At 43.6% G+C, this 19,354-nt stretch overlaps 1 protein-coding gene across 5 annotated transcripts in view; it reads left to right on the top strand.

Annotated features, from left to right (window-relative positions):
- Sil1 (SIL1 nucleotide exchange factor) overlaps positions 1–19,354 on the top strand; it is a 250,806-nt gene that overhangs the window by 161,444 nt on the left and 70,008 nt on the right. For all 5 annotated transcript variants that reach the window (XM_005355930.2, XM_026783659.1, XM_026783661.1 and 2 more), the window contains exons 4-5: positions 3,091–3,211; positions 11,875–11,974. In XM_005355930.2, the coding sequence (XP_005355987.1) occupies positions 3,091–3,211; positions 11,875–11,974 (221 nt within the window). The remainder of the gene's footprint in view (positions 1–3,090; positions 3,212–11,874; positions 11,975–19,354) is intronic.

The raw sequence follows: 19,354 nt of genomic DNA, 5'->3' as shown, positions 1-19,354 counted from the left end.
TTGGGCTTTTTATTTTTTTCCTTTTAAAGAATTTATATTAACCACGTGGTGGTGGTGCTCACCTTTAATCTTAACACTTTGGCAGGTGCAGGTGGATCTCTGAGTTCAAGGCCATCTACATAGCAAGTTCCAGGATATCCAGGGCTATACAGAGAAACCCTGTCTTGAAAAAAATCAAAATAAATAAATAAGTACACAAGCAAACAAATAGATTTTATTAGATTTATCACCCAAGCATGATGGTGCACGTCTTTAACCCCCGCACTCAGGAGGCAGGGGCAGACGAATCTCTCAGTTTGATGCCAGCCTGGTCTACATAGTGAGTTCCAGGACATTCAGAACTACCTAGTGAGACCCTGTCTCATAAAACTGAGTGGGGGAAGGGTGGAGAGGAGAGACAGATAGACCGAGACATAGCAGAAAAATTGGACAGGTTTTGGAGATGGCAAAGCAGATGCGTATATCACAGGTGGTCCGGGTAGTGCACAGCTGGAATGAACTGTGCGCTTTTTCATGGGCTTCCAATCTCTGTAATATGCACCCAGGAGAGAATATTCTGTTTGCGTTGCTAGTTTGAGGTCTCTCTGAGTGAAGCACCTTCTCTCCCTCGTTGTTCAGGGAGGAGAAAATAAAGAATTATCTGTTAGGAATAGAAGTTGCCTGACCTTTTTCAGGAGCCATCTTAGGCCATTAGGGTTTTTGTTTGTTTTTAGTTTTTTCTTGTGACAGAGTCTCACTCTGCAACCTATACTGGCCTAGAACTCATTGTGTAGCCCGGGCTAGCCTGGGACTTACGGTAAGTCTCCTGCCTCTGCTTCACAAGTGTTGGGATCATAGGTATGTGCTATCAACTCAGCTCATTAGTGTTATGTCTCTGTTCCAAGAGAGAAACCAGGCCTTGTATAGAGCAGCAATGTGAGCCCACACTCCTTCCAGTGCTGTGCCATAGCCTTCCCCATGACCTTCCTGGTGCTATGGTCCAGCCTGACCCGTGCACTGTGACGAAGCCTTTGCACACAGGGTCCTCTCATTTAGGAGCCCCCCCGCCGTGTGTATCCCAGCGATAGTTTTTAGATGTACTGCAGGTTCTGTGTATTTCAGCCAGGGCTGCAGCCACTCCTCTTTGCGGTGGAGTGGCAGGACAGAAAGGACACATCTCAGTATGATGTTTTCTAGTTCCTTGGTTGGAGGCAGAGTGACTACAGTAACCAAGAATCTGCCGCAGTCCTGCTAGCATTGAGAACCGTGAGCTCTTCTCTGTTCAGTACTCTTTAGTCTCTGGGTTCCTGTGATCAGCCTGAGAGAGCTTGGGCTATGTTTTTGTTTTTTGTTTTTTCTTACAAAGATTTTTTTTTTAAAGATTATCACTTTTTTTTTAAAGGTCTTATTATGTAGCTCAGGGTGTCCTCATATTGAGTACTCAGGGTAGCCTCAAACTCAAAATCCTCCTGCTTCATGCTCTAAGTATTGGGATTAGAGCTATTACTACCATGCCTGTTTTCTATTTTGTGCTCCTGAATCAAACTCAGCGCCAATACTCAGGACCATCTCTGGCAAAGAAAACAGGCAAAGTCCAAGTGTCAGAATGAATCTTTTTTTGTGTTTTTGTTTTTAAAGAAAAATACTTATTCCTTTTATGCCGCTGTCTTCTGAATGCCAGGGTTAGAGGTCGGTGCCACCACTCCCAGATTTAGAGGCATCATTTTCGCTTCAAATTTCCTGTCTCCAAAAAGCTCCTTCTATGAATTGTCAGGCCTTCAGCCAGTGACAGTAATCTTTGTGCTGGCATGCTGGATGTTTTGGTACATGCCTGTAATCCCAGGATTTAGGAGGCTCAGGCAAGAAAATCAAGAGTTCAAGTCTAGCCTGGGCTACATAGTGAATTCTAGGCTATCTAGGTTACAGGGTAAGAACATATCTATATAAACATTATCTATCTATCTGTCTGTCTGTCTATCTATCTATCTATCTATCTATCTATCTATCTATCTATCATCTATCTAAAATCATTTTAAAATTATTTTTATTTATATATAGTTTATATGTAGAAAGATTATTTTGGTGGTGTGGTATGTAATAGTTGCCTGGTAAATGCATTTTCTCTGAATGACTGGATGAATGAGTATAATGTTCTATTTGTAGTACGTGATATTGGCATAGTCGCTTGTAAACTATCTCTGGGTATTTTGTGCATTGCATCCTTTGACAACACTTGTTTCCCCAGCTAATGGATCTGTTCCTCTGAGATAAGTAAGTGGGTGTAGTTTTTCAGTTTCTCTTAGCTCTGCTGCCTGCTTCCTTGGCTACTATATCTTTCTGCTTTTTCTTTTTTTATGTAGGGTTTCTCCATGTAGCCCTGGAACTCCCTCTATTGACCAGGCTGTCCTCAAACTCAGGTCTGCGTGCCTCTGGCTCCAGAGTGCTGGGACTAAAGGCGCGTGTCACTATGCCCATCAGATCCCTTTTTCTTATTCATAAGTGTTATGAACCACATATTTTATGTACCAAGCCCTAGCATTCGGCCTGGGGAAATCCAAAAGGAAGAAATACAGTTTCTGTGATCAGGGAAAAGAGATGCAAAAGAGCCCAGTCTTAAAAACGAGGGTGATGAGCTACCAAGCTTGCTAGAATTCTGGGATGTCTTGGATGGTGTGGGACTTTCAAGGGAGGGGCAAGAAGGGTGTTACAGAGAAAGACAATAGTGTCAGCAATGTCTTGATGATGGTTGAGGGGTTACCCGCCGTTTGCCCACTGCAGACAACAACAGAGTTTACTAGCCTTATTCCCAGAAGGTACAAAGTAGACGTGATTATCACATTCTGATGAGCAGGTGTTGATCTTAGGATTGCGGGTCCTTTTGACCACCTTACCTTAATGTCTTACAGATTCTGTTAGAGAATAGTGGAAAGAGTCTGTCTGAGTGAGTGTGGGATCAGGACACAGAGAGAGTTGGGTCAGAGAAGTAAACTGGACATGGTATTCTGATCTTCAGAAACTGCTCGGTCCTGTTGGTGTGTTAGCCAGCCATTCCATCCACTGTCCTGCCGAGTTTCCTGTATGCCATGCAACCTTTCTCTTTGTGACTTTCAGGTCAGGCTGTTCCTGCAGGATCCCATGTGCGATTGAATCTACAAACTGGAGCAAGAGAGGTGAAACTCCAACAAGAAGACAAATTCCAAAATAATTTAAAAGGATTTAAAAAAGGCAAAAGGTACTGTATTAGTCCTAGGGACTAGGAGACTTAATGATGGATTGATTTGGAAATACTAGCAATGTTACCTAATTCAAGTGTGGATTTGTTTCTCTGTGTAGCCCTGGCTGTCCTGGAACTTGTTATGTAGACCAGGTTGGCCTTGAACTCAGCCCAGATGTTCTTGCCGCCTCTGCCTCCCAAGTGCTGGGATTAAATGCGTGCTCCATGACCAGCTGTGTGTGTTACAATTTTTATTTGAAATTTAACACTGTAGAATTTATGATTAAAATTGTCAGGGTTTATGGACATTTACTTCACTTCTTTGGAAAGAAATATCTTGGAAAGAAAATAGATGCTGTAGAGGAATACTTAACCTGTCTTAAAAGTGAAGCTGTTTCCCCAGTTCTTTAAGGGTACCCACTTGAATCCCAGCAATTCATGTGCTGATTACCGATGAGTCATCTGTTCATTAAAACAAGCCTGTTAGGCCTTCTGCTTTTCGGTGATATTCCCTTGGTGAACAATAAAATTGCCTGTAGAAGTCTAATTCAGACTAACTTCCCTCTCGTTAGCAGGGTTAAAATAAGCTTTCCCGGAGTGTGTGAGTGGAAGCTACCGCAGGCCCAGTGTTTGCAGGATTCCTAACTTTGTAATAACCAGTTCGAGCGGCTTGATTTTAGAGAATTAACAGTTTCTATTTTTCCTGTTAATTACCTCGAATTAACAAATTTTCCTTGCTTGGTATTTCCTGAAAGAGAGGAAGGGAAACTTAGGCCTGGGTGGCCAGGATTAATACCCCTTAATATTAATATATAGCATTAGCACAGGGACCAGACTTGCTGGGACTGCTACCTGTCTAGGTATGGCCAGTGAGCCAGGGTGGTTCTCATTTTAATAGTTAGAAAAACCAAAAAGAACATTTAATGATTGTGGAAATTATGTGAAATCACACGGCATTTCTTTACATGTCGTCTATGGCTGCTTTCTTGTTACAGTGGTAGAGTGGAGATGGCACAGAGCTTAAAATATTAACTGGCTATCACTTGTAGTTTGTGGACCCTGTTCTGAAAATTATTTGGAATTAATCTTGATTAAATAGATCCTATTCAGTTTTTTGATTATTACTAATTTAACAATTTTTTTTGATTTTTTTTTTTCAAGACAGGGTTTTCTCTGTAGCTTTGGATCCTGTCCTGGAACTAGCTCTTATAGACCAGGCTGGCCTCAAACTCACAGAGATCCGTCTGCCTCTGCCTCCTGAGTGCTGGGATTAAAGTTTTTTGCCACTACCACCTGGCTTAATTTAACAAATTTTACAGTTATATGTAAACTAGAAAGGGATGTTAGAGAGCTGACTCTTCTTCCCTCCTCTCTCTCTCCCTCCCTCCCTCCTTCTCTCTCTCTCTTTCTTTTTTTTGAGACAGGGTTTCTCTTTGTAGCCTTCACTGTCCTGGAACTTGCTCTGTAGACAAGGTTGGCCATGAACTCACAGAGATCCACCTGTCTCTAATCTCCCAAGTGATAGGATTTTGTCACCACTACCATGCTCTTTTTTTCTTTTTGTTTCATTTAAAAAAAATGTGTCAAATGTGTGTTTGTATGTGTCAAACATGTGGGGTGCCTGCAGAGGCAAGAAGAGGGTGTCATATATCTTAGAACTAGAGTCACAGGTGGTTGTGAACCATCCAACATGGGTGCTGGGAACTGAACTCAGGTCCTCTGGAGGGGCAGCATGCTCTCTTAATTGTTGAACCATTTCTCCAGCTCTATGACCTTTCCTTGACCTACCACCTGACTAAAATACCATTAGCTGGTCCATGTCCCTGTTTAGTCCAGTGCCACTCATAAACCCTACAAAGGAGCATGGACAGTTTTTACAATTAGGAGATTCTAATTTCCATTAAAATGGAGGCATTTGTCGTCATCACAGACTAGGAAAGTTCTTTCTTCTTCCCTATCTCTTCATATAGGCCTATACTTGTGGTGGCCCAAATCATACAATTCTTTCTCACAGCCATATAGGAATAATCAGGTACTGTTGTACAACCTGCTAACCTTTCCCACCTCCAGAAAGCATGTGTGTGCACATGCTTCAGTGTGTTGGTCACGGCACATGGAACTCTTTGCTCACAGCTCATCCAGTTCTTATTTTTTAATGAAAAAGCGAACCTCCTCTTTGGCTTAAGAATTGAGAGCTTCTGGTTTGTTGTTTTGTGTGCTCCACCCTCCCGCCCGGGCTGCAGGTCATCAGTAGGAGCACTCACTGCTCAGGTCGTCAGTAGGAGCACTCACTGCTCAGGTCATCAGTAGGAGCACTCACTGCTTTCTCTTTGCTCCTTTTAGAGCAGGTCTTGACCCTTCCATGGGTCACTTACCAGATATCCTGCATACCAGATATTTACGTTATGATTCAGAACAGTAGTAAAATTACAATTATGGAGTAACAATGAAATAATTTTATGGTTGTGGTCACAACATGAGGCACTGTCTTAAAGGGTCACAGCATTAGGAAGGTAGAGAACCACTGTCCTAGAGCAAAAGCCTCTGTGGTCTGTAGAGACACCATAAGGAGGAGGAACTCTTGTTCCTACTTTTTCCTCTTTGCTTTTCCCCTGTGGACTGTTACTGAGGGCTTTGCCTAGAATGTTCCCCAGAGTATGCTAGACATTTCCCTTTCTCTCTCAGCTGTTGCAGCCTTCTGGACAGATCCTCAACCAGCCTCCTCTACTTCCCGGCGTCTTCCTGGCTGTGGAGCAGTGAGTGGCCTGGAACAGAGACTTAAGAGCCAGCATCCTGAAATGGACAGTGTTTTGGATATCTGATTAGTGTGCAGTGGAGGACAAGGCCTGCCCCTTTCTATCAGGTTGTTCAGATGAGTCACTGAACTGGAGAAAGAGGGAGCCACGCCTGTCCACTAGTCCTGCTGGTCATGTTGCTCCTCAGAGCCAGGAGCCTGTGGGTGCTAAGCCTGGGGCAGAGACTTAGGGCTGTCTCAGAAGGTACTCTTGGCCGGGCGGTGGTGGCGCACGCCTTTAATCCCAGCACTTGGGAGGCAGAGGTAGGCGGATCTCTGTGAGTTCGAGACCAGCCTGGTCTACAGAGCTAGTGCCAGGACAGGCTCCAAAGCCACAGAGAAACCCTGTCTCGAAAAAAACCAAAAAAAAAAAAAAAAAAAAAAAAAAAAAGAAGGTACTCTTGGCACTGCCTGACTTCAAGAATCTTTTTAGGCATAAAAGTCATCCTGTCAGCATCTTCATAGACAAGCATCTCTTTGCCCTGGAATCTTTTTGGAACTTCTCCTGTGTTAGAGGAGTAAAGGACAGACTCTGTTCCATCTGAGCTGTACTGTCTTGGATCGGGCATTTGCCATGCTGCGGTATGGTATAGCGGTGAAGAGATGAGCCAAGGCCAAGCTGTTTACCTGCTGTACTAGTTCATTTCACAGAGACCTACTGAGTGCCTGCGTGACCGGCACTGGGGAAACAGTGAGAAACAGACCAGTGGTAGCCTCAATGAGGGGAGTGGAGGCCATGTGGAGGTTGACAGGCAGAAAACCAAGAAAATAAACATATGAGTAAGATAATTACAAATTATAAGTTCTAGGGAAGAAATGAGCCAAGGTAATGAGTCTCTGCAGCAGACCATGTTAGATAGGATGATTTGGGAAGGAAGACCTCATCAACATATTTGAGCTGCAAGCTAAAGAAAGAGAATTTAAATCCTACAAAGCATTCTGTTTGTAAGTTTGGGGGTTATAGCATTTCAAGCAGATGGAACAGAAAGCAGAGCCCCAGGCTTTGTCAAGTTTGAGAAACAGAAAAATGACTCAGGTGGCTAGAGAGGAAGAGATGCTGGGAGACTGGCAGAGGTGAGGGTGGGGTAGATGTGTGGGGTGACACAGTGTATGGGGCGTTGGGGAACATTCTGAATGCTCTCTGTACACCTAGGTACAGTAGAAAGGACTAGAGCATTTTAGGCAAGAGAGTGGCTTAGTATACCTTAACAGAATAACCATAGTGTCTGGATAAGAGATTGAAACTAGGGGAAGAAGCAGCAAAACCCCCCATGACACCATTTCAGTAGGACCAGACAGGGCAGAGTGGTAACTAAGTCCAGGGCATCACAGCGCAGAGCGGGTGAATTTGGAGTTAGTTTGGAAGTGCTGCCACAGGACTTGTAGATGGCTTAGGGTAGAGGCTGAAGAGTGGAGAAAATTTGGAATACGGCCTCTTTCTGGGGCTTGAGCCACTGAGCACTTAGAGGTGTTGTTTTTTTGAAATAGAAAAGTTGCAGATGAACTAGATTTTTTAGAGACAAGTATCATGAGCAATATTTTTTATTAACTGAGTGTGAAGTGTGTGTTCACACCTGAAACTCACTTGGATGGGCTAGCTGGCTGGCTCAGAGGGTTAACATGCTTTCTGCCAGGTCTCATAACCTGAGTTTCATCCCTTGGGGCATGGTGGAAGGAACATACCAGAACCGACTCCTGAGAGTTGTCCTCCAGCTGCTGCGTACGTGCTGGGGACCACACCTGGACCATAAGTAGATAAATAATAGGTCGATTTTGTTTTTGTTTGTTTTTGAGCAAAAGACCTCCGAGACCAAAGATACATCAGTTAGTACACCAGTCCGTTTCCCCTTTGCTGTGAGTACACACTGAAAGAAATAACTCAAGGAATTCCTTATTTGGGCTTAAAGTTTCAGGAGCATCATACCATTATGATGGGGAGGACATGGCAGAGCAAAGCCAGTCACAGATACAGGAAGACACAGCCCTTGCTTCGGACAGGGCCTCATGATGTAATTGCGATGAGAAATGCCTTTACAGGTATACTTTACAGATATGCTAAATTCCCTAGGTATCCCCCCCATCTATTTTATAGCCCAGCTATACCCTTCCCTCACCCCCATCCTCCCTTCCCAGCCTCTCTCCCCCACCCTCCATCCCCCTACTTCCCCCCATCCAGGAAAGGGCAGGTCTCCTATGAGTATCAATAAAACATGGTGGTATATCAAGCTGCAATAAGACTAAGCAACCCCCCCCATGTATTAATGCTGGGCAAGGCGATCCAATATGAGAAGTAGGGTCCCAAAAGCCAGTAAGCGAGGCAAGACTGCCCTCTCCCCACTGTTAGGAGTCCCATAAGAGAACTAAGCTACACAATTGTAACATATATACAGAGTGCATAGGTCAGTCTTCCTGGTTATCAGTTCAGTCTCTGAGAGCCCCTATGAGCTCAGGTTAGTTGATTGTGTAAGCCTTCCCATTGTGTCCTTGACTTCTCTGGCTCCTATAAGCCTTTCTCCTCCTCTGCAGGATTCCTGAACTTCACCTAATGTTTTGCCATGGGTCTCTGCATCTGCCTCCATCAGTTTGTTGGATGGCACCTCTCTGATGACAATAGCTGGTCATAGGAGACAGCCAGTTCAGGCTGCTTACCCACTACTGCTAGGAGTCAAGCTGGGGTCCTCCTCATAGACTCCTGGGAGATTATCCGGCTCCAGGCTTCTACCTGACTCCGAAATGTCCCCACCAGCAGTCCTCCTCAGCACTCTCTCCCTCTGTTCCCTCCCACCTGATGAAATAAAGTTGAAAATTAATCATAAAAATCAAGATTAATCCTAGCAGGTAGTTGTATAAGATCCTGCTGTTTGAGGGGAGGGATTTGAACTAAAGATATTAGTGTGGGCATAACTGTCAGATAGATATTTTAATGTCTCACCATAGAGGTGGAAAGGGAAGGTTATTCAAGACTGAACTGTGAGCCATTCCAGCATATAGGGTTTCAGGTAGGAGAGGAGGGCTCATGGAGAGATGGAGGAGGAGTGATGAGATGGGCAAGCGCAGTGACAAACCAGGAGACTTAGAGGAAGGGAGAGCTGTCAGACACTGCTTACTGGTAGAGGAACATGAAGTTGGTGGGAATCCATTGGATTTGATTATCAATCACTGGCAATTTTGATGAACAGTGTTAGACAACGATAGGGCTGGGAATATAGCTCAGTTGGTAGAGTGCTTGCCTAGTATATATGAAGTTGTAGGGCCATCTCAGGTACAACAGAAAAGCAGGAGGAAGCAGGAGGATTAGAAGGTTGAGATCATACTCTAAGCTTCACAGAATGTTTGAGCCCAGCTTGAGATATATGAGACCCTGCCCCCCAAAACAAACAACAGAACAGTGTTAGCAGTATGGTAAGGACAGGATCTACATTAAAGCAAGTGGCAATGTAAACAGCCATCAGGAGGCAGAGGCAGGGTAGCTCCAAGGCCAGCTTTGAGGCCACCCTTGCCAGAGCTACATAATGAGGCACTGTGTCTTTTATCTTGTTTTCACTGTCCTGGAACTTGCTCTGTAGACCAGGTTGGCCTCTGTCTTTCATGTGTTGGGAAAAATTAGATGCAAGACAAAACGGCATTAGTCTTGCAAAGTCGAGGAGTAGGAGGAAGAGAATCTGCTCCTCCTGCAGCTCCTGAATCCTTAGCTCCCGAGAATGGAGATAGGCAGTGGTATCCTCACAAGCTTGGCAGTGGAGGAGAGAACCTTGTATATCTCCTAGTGTGTGAGATTGTGCTAATCATTTGAATGAAACACACCTTTAAAAGAGGAGTCTGTGCTGACCCACGAGTTAGTGCTCAAGCAAAGGGAATGGTTAGCTATAACAAATTAGTTGAGGACTGAGGTTTAGAGAGAACATGTATTTTCCTCAGAGCCCTAAAGACTCGTGATGAATCAAGCTGAATGAGGAGAGTCCTGAACACAGATCCTTCTAACCAGGGCTGAGACCTGTTGGATTTGGAATAGAGCAGGAAGCAGCCACTTCCCCTCCCTTTGACATGTCCCGTTTTCCCAGCAGTTGTGTATGGCTGGCAGCTAGGCAGTGCAGTTCTGCAGCAGGTTCAGCATCATACATGCTTTCCATCCTGTGCTGCCAACGATGCCCAAGAGGAAGGTTGGCAGCATGGATTGGGCAGTGAAGGTGGAGCCCAACGCTGCTCATGAGGCTGTTGACCAAGCCACTGCTGCCATGCTGGATGCAAGCTGAAAGGCCGAGGAAAAGAATAAATTGTTAGACAAGTGCGAACCGAAGGGAAGAGGGGAGCAGAGTGCAGGCAGGCTGAAGTGGTGACCAGCAAACTAGAGCTCTGCCTGCAGAAAACAGAGAGATGGAACACATGAGCCGCTCACAAGTAGAAGAGAAAGAAGCCGAGTCTGACTAACCATGCATGTCTGTCAGTGGTCCCGCCTCCCTTCTTGTACAATCCAGAGGAATATTTCTTTATCAACTATTTTGTAAATTTTAGTTTTTTAGTAGTTCCAGAAACATTTTGAAAAGGTGGGGAATCCCCCCCCCCCATTCCATTTTTAAAGTGTGAATTATTTTTTAAAGTGGTTAAGTCATTTGCTGGTTATTTATTTGTTCCCTTTTGGTAAGCCAGAAAATAGCAGATTCTGGATCAGGGGAATCTGTGACTGTTTGGGGGTCACCATAGCATTCTTTAGAGGGGGCTAGTTTTATATCCTACAACACAAAGTGTATTAAACCATAGTTTGGAGTCTCAGTTGTGCATTTGTGTCCAGGGTATTTTTAGTTATGTCTGGGCTCATGTTTCTAGTAAAACGGTTTCCTAAAGACCTGCTCCTCGGTCCTTGCCTGTCAGAACTGTAACATCTCCTAACAACTGTGATAATGTGCTATCAATGATGGAACTTTTGTACTGTGTGTGACATAAAATTGTGAGTCTGTGGAATTGAGGATTGTGAGCATTTGACTCTTATGTGAGGTCTTAAGGAAAACTTGCCAAGTTTGAGGCTGGAACATCACTGGACTAAGTTAGAGAAACAACACGGAACTTCAGAGTTTGGGTACATGAACACGATGTATGACTCTTCAGTTTGGGTGCCTGTGTTAAGAATTGAAATGTCTGTACTCCACTTCTCGACCATTAGAGTGAGTGTCCTGCTGTGTCTCTAACCACAGCTGGACCGTTTGGCTAAACGCCAGCTCACTTGCATTTGTCTTCATCACTCCTGCTTTGGCCTTTGTTCACTGACTGAGTTGATCACTCAGGATGGGACCTCGCCTTGTTCCCACCAAAGAAGATGGCTGGCTAATCAGGCACAGGGAGGTCTGGGGAAACAGCTGTCATATCTGTAGGTTCTTGAGGTCACTGTCACATTGGTTCCTTTACTCCGTCCTCTTGAAGATGATTGGAGAAAGTGGTTGGTGATTCTTCTCCTCCCAGGTCTCACATCTGTTCCTCTGTTGGATTCACACCCCACCCTGTGCTCAAACATTAGTGTGGAAATCTACCCATTTCATTATGCAACACAAGTCGGCTTGTCGAATCAAGTCTCAGGATTATAGATGGGGGTGCCTGTTACTTCCTACTCCTGGGTCTAAATCCTTTGCTCCCAGAGGCTCTGCTGGGACACAGGCTCAGAGGCAGCAGCACAGCTTCTGTCTGAGCAGCTGGCTACAAGCACTTTGTCCAGTGTAGGTCTCCGTTCCTTCTGTCTTGTGAAATAACTCCATTTTGACTTCAAGTTCAGTTACCCTGTTGGGTCCTGGCTACCCTACGGCAGAGGTATACAGTATACTAAGAATTAGAACGGGGCTGGCCAAGTTTACACTTGGAGAAGTATGTTCCTTCTGACTCTCAGCTTCTCTGTGGACAGGTTGGACATCAACACCAACACCTACACATCTCAGGACCTCAAGAGTGCACTGGCCAAATTCAAAGAGGGAGCAGAGATGGAGAATTCAAAGGATGAGCAGGTATGTAATGGTCTTTTTTGTCGGTTTTTGCCAGCAGAGACTGGTTTTACCTGGAAACTTATATAGAAGGCATAAAATAATAATGTAAAATAATTTGAAAAACAAATAAAAAACCATTTATATACTTTTTGTTGTTGGTTTGGTATAGTTTTTGTTTTTTTAAGAGAGGGTTTCTCTGTGTAGCCCTGGTTGCCCTGGAACTTGCTATGTAGACCAGGCTGGCCTAGAACTCAGAAATCTGCCTGCCTCTGCCTCCTGAGTGCTGGGATTAAAGGCATGTGCCACTACTGCCCAACATCTTTATATACTATTTTAAAAAACTGCTCAAAGCATTTCTTTTTTAGGTTAGGATCCAGTGTTCTACATGTTTGGAGAAATTGCAAAATAAAGCAGAAGTGATCATAACCCAGAATCTTTACTTAACAATGGGATTAGACACACATTTGAGTTTTGTTTTGTTTTAATAGGGCTTGGAGAGATGGCTCAGTGGTTAAAAACACTGATTGCTCTTGCAGATGACTGGGTTCAGTTTCCAGCACCCATGTGACAGCTAACAACTGTTTGTAACTCCAGTTCCATGAGATCTGATGCCTTTTTCTGGCTTCTGCAGGCCATGCCCACATGTGGTGTACAGACATACTTGTAGACAAAATACTCATGCACATAAAATAAAACAAACCTTTAAAATTTTAAATAAGGAGGTAGATAAGAGAGTACAAAGCCTGAGGATTTGTCTGTTTAAAATGTAGCAAATGTATTCTTTGGGAGCCTCTAGTTTCTGAAGCTGAAGTTCCCCTAGCTCTAAGTCTCCACACCGGCTAAGGTATAAGAAGGAAAAGCAGGAGAATTTGTGGCCCTACTTTCTGGGAGGACTCACGGATGCAGCTCATCCCAGGAAGACATAGCACTTTAGTGTGGATCGTGAGTTCATATACTGTTCAGGGCTATCATGGAGTGTTTCTGTTTATTCCCAGTTGAGACCTAGTGGTCCTTAGAGAACCTTCTTTGACAGCTGCTCTGTAGGTCCAAGTCCTCCCTCCCTCTTCCCTCCCTCACAGTCCCATTTTCCACTGACTGCCTCGTGGCCCTATCTCTTGAACACCAGCAGAGTCTTGAAAGAGCAGATTAGGTTCTTGACAGTTTTTAGTTCAAAATGGCTTAGGTCCTTTAGATTTCTATTTATTCTACAGGGTTATGGGAAGTGCAAGCTATGGTACCCCAGTAGGATTGGGTCTCTCTTTTTACCATGTGGGTCCAGGAATCCTCAGGTTCTGTACAAGTGTTTCTGAGACTAATGAACCTCTAACGTGGAGCTAGTGTCGACCTATTTAAGATGTACTAAAGCACGCACCTGTAATCTCAGGGAGGAAGAGGCAAAGGCAAAGGCTTTGTATATGTATTACCTAACATTATCCTCAGAACCCAGTGAAGCAGCCACCTTTTTGTTTTTCAAATACCATCTAACAAAATTGATGATAAGCTAATCTAGAATGTGCATCCTATCAGATGTCAGAACATCGGTATACTAATCAGTGGGACGCAACAGTAGACATCAGCAAGGACGCCATGCATTGACAGCACTTGTAGATTCATAGTGCCCAAAACAGTCAAAATGGGGATATTTATAAATGAAATATGAGATGCTACACATGCTCACACATACCTATAATTCCAGTGCTGTAATCCCAGCACTCTGGAGGCTAAAAACCAGGAAGATTATTTGAGTTCTAGGCTTACCAGGACTACATAGTAATTTCCAGGCCAGCATGGGCTGTATAGACTCCATCTCAAATCACCAAGCCAAACCAATACAAACCCCAAACCTTCATGTCTTTAGTTAGCTTACCAAGGCCACGTGTCTATCAAGGAGATAGTGCATGGTAGAAGGGGCAGGCCAGAGACTTGGCCCATTAGAGAAGAACACTTGTTACTCTTTGCATAGGACCATGGTTTGATCACTAGCATCCACATGGTGGTTCACAACCTTTTGTAACTGCAGTCCCAGGGGATCCAGTGCCCTCTCCTGACCTCTGTGGGCAACAGGCACACACATGGTACACACATAAAAATATATATATAAAAAAACAAAAAAAAGGAAGGAGCAGGATGACAGCGTTAGCAAGTGAAAGTGGTGTGCGGTGCGCATGATTGGCCAGAGAGGGGTAAGCGTTTGTGCCACCCAGTGAAGGAGAGGCCAGGAGAACGAAGATTGGTGTCCCTGTGGCCAGGGCTTGTCACTTGTTCCCTTGGGGTATCAGGTGGCTCTGTGAGGAACTTAGAAGTTGTTCTAGGTTCCTTATCTTCTGTGGATGAAAACCCACTTAACCTTACTTTTCTCTCTGCTTTCCTGGTAAGTGCAATTGAAATTTTCTCCTCCTATGACATTTTCTTTTCATAGCTTAATTAGTGTGAGAAACTGTGAGTAATTGTTGGAAAATTTGAAAATGTAAGGGCAAAGATTGTAAGTTTTCCATTGTTGTTTAAAGAATTCATTTCCCTCTGCAGAGGGATCCACAGAACAGCTTAGCAGCAAGGCCTTAGCAGCTGCTGGGTGGAGCCACCTGCCTGCCTCAGCACCCAGGGGGCTGGGGACGGTTACCTTTGCACTGAGGACCTGGTCCCCTCTTTCATGTAGAGCTGATTGACCATGTCAGCGCTGACTCTGGCACAAGCAAATTGATTTGAAATAGGTTTGGGTTTGTTGTTTTGTTGTTTTTTACAGGTCTCCTGCTCCTGGCTACAGAGCCTTTCATACTTTTAGCTAATTGGTTTTTAAGTCTATGCTATATAAAGCTTGTAAATACAGGTGACACTTTTGCTCTGTTTGTAAAAACAATCCTGTCAGATTCTGATTATATCTCTCAATTGTGTTCCTCAGATCTGACATGAATTTGCAAGAGAAAGGGTATCAGTTCTCTTGAATTGATAGTTACTTTAATTCATTTACATAAATTTTCTTGCCTCTCAAAAAGTTGTCTCAGGGATGGCAAGATGTCTCAGTGTGTAAAGTCCCTGCCATCAAACCTGCACATACACACATGTATGCACACATACATATACATATGCCATGGCATACAAGTATGCACACACACTAAATAAATAAATGTAAAAAATGTTTGAGTGTGACTAGAAAATGGTATGATTTTTAGCTTTCGACTCTGGCAAGCTCATGTTCCCCAGCGCCCCCACTGAAGGTGACTAGCCCCTGGATATAACCATAGATGCAGTGTGGAGATTCCTAAAAGGTGGCAGGAAATCTTGGAGCTTTAGGAATGATGTGTTAGTATCTTTCTGGGTCTTCTTGTACCCTACATATTCCACCCTGGACACTGCAGAATCTCAGGTGCTGAAATATCAGCAAGCTTTAGATAATTTAAAAGATTCTTTGTATTCTAAGGCAGAGTCTCAGTACATAGCCTAGGGTGACCTGGAGTGCATTGTGTCCCAGGCGGGACTCAAGCATGTGATACTCTTGCCTTTGCCTGTCGGGTACTGGCATGTGCTGCTAAGCTTAGCTTAAGTAGCAGGTTCTAAAACACTAAAACTTTCTGGTTAGAAAAGGAATAGTCCATAAGAAAAAAAAAAAGACTTTTGATAGTACCTGTCCTACTTCTGCCCAAAATCATGGGATCCTGACCATAACCCCATAATATACATTCATGACCAGTAGGAGATAAGTAAGAGAGTCTAGAATTATAGAATTGTGATGGTATCAGCCCTGAATTCTGATTCCTATACCAGGGTCAGCAGAAATTAACTGGGGAGCCTGAACTTGCATCCAGTCAGAATGGCCGTTAGATAACATGAATGTGCTTCTCGTCTATGGTGTCACTGAGAGCGTAGCAGTTTCTACCCTCTGCCTGGTAGCTACTTTCTTCATCCTTTCTTGGTGTACCAGCAGAGACCAATCATGGAGCTTGGTTTTACACACACACACACACACACACACACACACACACACACACACACCTACACACCTATACCCTGGGAGTAGAGACTGATTACGGTGCAGGGGTGGTGTGAGCAGAAATCAGATGGGGAACGTGAATACCTCTGCCTGGGAACACTGAGACGGCTTTTCACATCTCTCTGATGAGGTAGTGTCAGTGAGGATGAATAGGGAATCTGTCCTTCCATTCCCAGCCTAGTGGCATCAGACAGCTGTCCACTGGGATAGAGTCAGTGGGGGAAGTGAACAAATAGCAGGAACTATTAATTTCCAAAAATAAGCATTTCAGTTGCCCTACAAGGGTGTTGTAAGTAGAGGCCAAATCTTCCATTTGCAAGATCCTGTATTCAGTGATAGCAGCCGATGCTCTAACCCCCGCAGCCTAGACTGAATGGTGGAAAGAGTAGATCTGAAAAGTAGTCTTAGACACGACCCTTCATTTTTCTCCAGAGAAAGCTGACGAGCATCCACACAGCAAACGGGCTGAGAATTAGACTCCAGTGTGGGAGGCCGCACAAAGGAAGCAGGCCAGACTGGCACTGAAAACTGAACTGTCTCTTGAGTCATGGCCCATGTAAATATGCTAGAGCCAGCACACCCAAGAAAACTAGCAGGGGACGGACTACCTCCTAACAAACAAGAGTAAAGAGAATATTTCATAACTTAAGACCTCAGATAGCTAGCCTATTCTTGAAAACCACTCATCTCGTCAAGAGCCTGGGAAGATCATAACTTAGAATTAAGTGAGACAGTTGAATGTTTATGCTCCCCCAAAGGCCTATGTTTAAGTTCTAACCACCAACATGATCTTCTTTGGAGCTACATCTTTGGGAAATAATGAAGCTCAGGCCATGAGGGTGGGGTGGAGCTCTCAGAAGAGGAGAGGGACCAGCATGCCTGTCTGTTGTGTCATCTGCATCCCAGGAAGGGTCCTTCAGCCAGGAACTGAACTGGCCAACAGCTCAAGCTTTTCTCTCTCAGCCTCTGGAATTGTGAGGTATAAAGTTTATTAAGTTACTCCATCTATGGTATTTTGTTATAGGAGCCTGGGCAGACTCAGACAGGCACCAACACTGAGATGACTCAAAAGTAGAAATCTCGGAATAAGTTTTCAAGCAGTTTTTAAAATTGCCTAACAAGTCATTATTAACACTCTTGAAACAAACCAAAGCGTCAACAAAGAAGTGTGTGTGTGTGTGTGTGTGTGTGAGAGAGAGAGAGAGAGAGAGAGAGGAGAGAGAGAGAGTCAGTCTTAGTAGTGTTCTGTTGCTTGTGAAGAGAACATCATGACTTCGGCAACTCTTTAACAGAAAGCTTTTAATTGGAACTGGCTTACAGTTTCAGAAGTTTAGTCCATTACCATGTGAGGGAGCATGGCAGTAGGCAGATGTGGTGCTGGAAGAACTGAGAATTCTACATTTGGATCTACAGACATCAAGAAGGAGAGAGAGAGAGAGAGAAACAGAGAGAGGGCCTGGCTTGGGCTTCTGAAACCCCAAAGCCCACACCCAGTGACACGCTTCCTATGACAAGGCTACATCTGCTAATCCTTTCACGTGGTGCCACTCCCTATGAATCTGTGGGGTTCATTTTCATTCAACCACCACAAACCATATAGAATTACCAAGGAGAATATGTACTAAGATTCCTCGTACATAATGCTGAACATATAATGTATACCTGTAATAAAAGTTTAAGTTACAAATTAGGTAAGGTAAGAGATTAAAGACAACTATAATAAAATAGAACAGTTCCTGTATACAGTAATAAGACTTCTCTAGTGTGTAGGTAGTATGTACAATAGTATGTGCAGGGCAGAAATGCTGGACAGAGGGTATTCATGTCTGTGGCAGCAAGTAGAAGCAAGATAGCATGAGAGTTTGCAATGCATAAATTAAACCTTAAGGATTATTATTGTTGTTATTATTATTAGTAGAAGTGGGAGGATTGGAAAGATAGCTTGGAGGATAAGAACTGTTCTTGCAGAGAAACCCAGGTCTGATTCCCAGCACTCATGTTGGACAGCTCACAACCACCTGTATGTGACTCCAGCTCCAGAGGGATCTGATGCCTCTGCCCTCTGTGGGCACCTGCACTCATGTGCCTGTCTATATCCCCCACAACATATATAATTAAAATAGTTTGCTTGCTTGTTTGTTTTGCTTTTTGAGACAGGGTTTCTCTTTGTATCCTAGGCTGTCCTTGAACTTGCTCTGTAGACCAGGTTGCTCTTAAACTCAGAAATCCACCTTCCTCTGCCTCCCAAATGCTGCGATTAAAGGCACGTGCTGCCACTACCTGGCTAAAATATTTTTTAAAGAAGCAATTTTTTGGAATTTTCTATTTAATATCTTTGTGCCATAGTTACCATGAGTTACTGAAGCCATGGAAATTTAGATAAGTGCTAAATTGAACTGAAAATACAATAAATAAAAATTAAAAGTTCACTGGATTATATCAGTAACAGATTACAGGTGTCAGGGAAAGAAAGTAGAAAGACATAAAATTATAAAGTCTGATTAGATTAAAAATAGATTGGGGGAAAAGACAAAGAGAGTGTTAGGTACCTGTGGGACAACAAAAGATGTAACATTTGTGTCGTTGGAGCCCAAACTCCTTGTATGGCAAGGAGTTCCAGACAGAGGGGAAGAACGTGGGGCTGAAACACAAGCTGAAGAAACCAATTTCCAAATTTAATGAGAGACATAAACTCACAGATTCATGAAGTCAAATGGACTCCTCGTGACAAACTGAGGAACTTGGCATCCAGACACAGCACAGTAAAACTTTTGAAAACATTATAATAAGTGGATTTTTAACAACTCAAACATTTGCTTCCTACAAAAATTCCACTCAAATATAATAAAGGATCTAGGTTGAAAATGAAAGAATGGAAAGTGTATCACACAGCTTTACTTTTTAATAAAAGACAATAGCTGTATTAACGTCAGGTGATATTGACCACAAAGCAAAGGAAATAGCCAGTGATGAAGAAGGATGTTGTTTAATGATAAATCCCACGGTTTCATTTCTATGTCAAAATACTTGAGACAAAACCTGACAATTAAACAAAATAAACAGATAAATTCATAGTTACATTTAGAAACTTGAGCATCCCTTTCTCAGAATTTCTAGAACCGCAAATCAGGACATGAAAAAGCCAAGTAATAGCCAGAACAATGGTATTTGTAGCGTATTCTCCCTACACTGGCAGTGTATACACATCCTATCCACACTGGCAGTGTATACACATCCTATCCACACTGGCAGTGTATACACATCCTATCCACACTGGCAGTGTATACGCATCCTATCCACACTGGCAGTGTATACGCATCCTATCCACACTGGTAGTGTATACACATCCTCCCTGCACTGGCAGTGTATACACATCCTCCCTACACTGGCAGTGTATACACATCCTCCCTACA

This window comes from Microtus ochrogaster, chromosome 18 (genome assembly GCF_000317375.1).
Source record: "Microtus ochrogaster isolate Prairie Vole_2 chromosome 18, MicOch1.0, whole genome shotgun sequence".
NCBI classification, from domain to species: Eukaryota; Metazoa; Chordata; class Mammalia; order Rodentia; family Cricetidae; genus Microtus; species Microtus ochrogaster.
The sequence above is the reverse complement of the archived record's forward strand: the minus strand, read 5'-3'. Positions and strand labels throughout refer to the sequence as shown.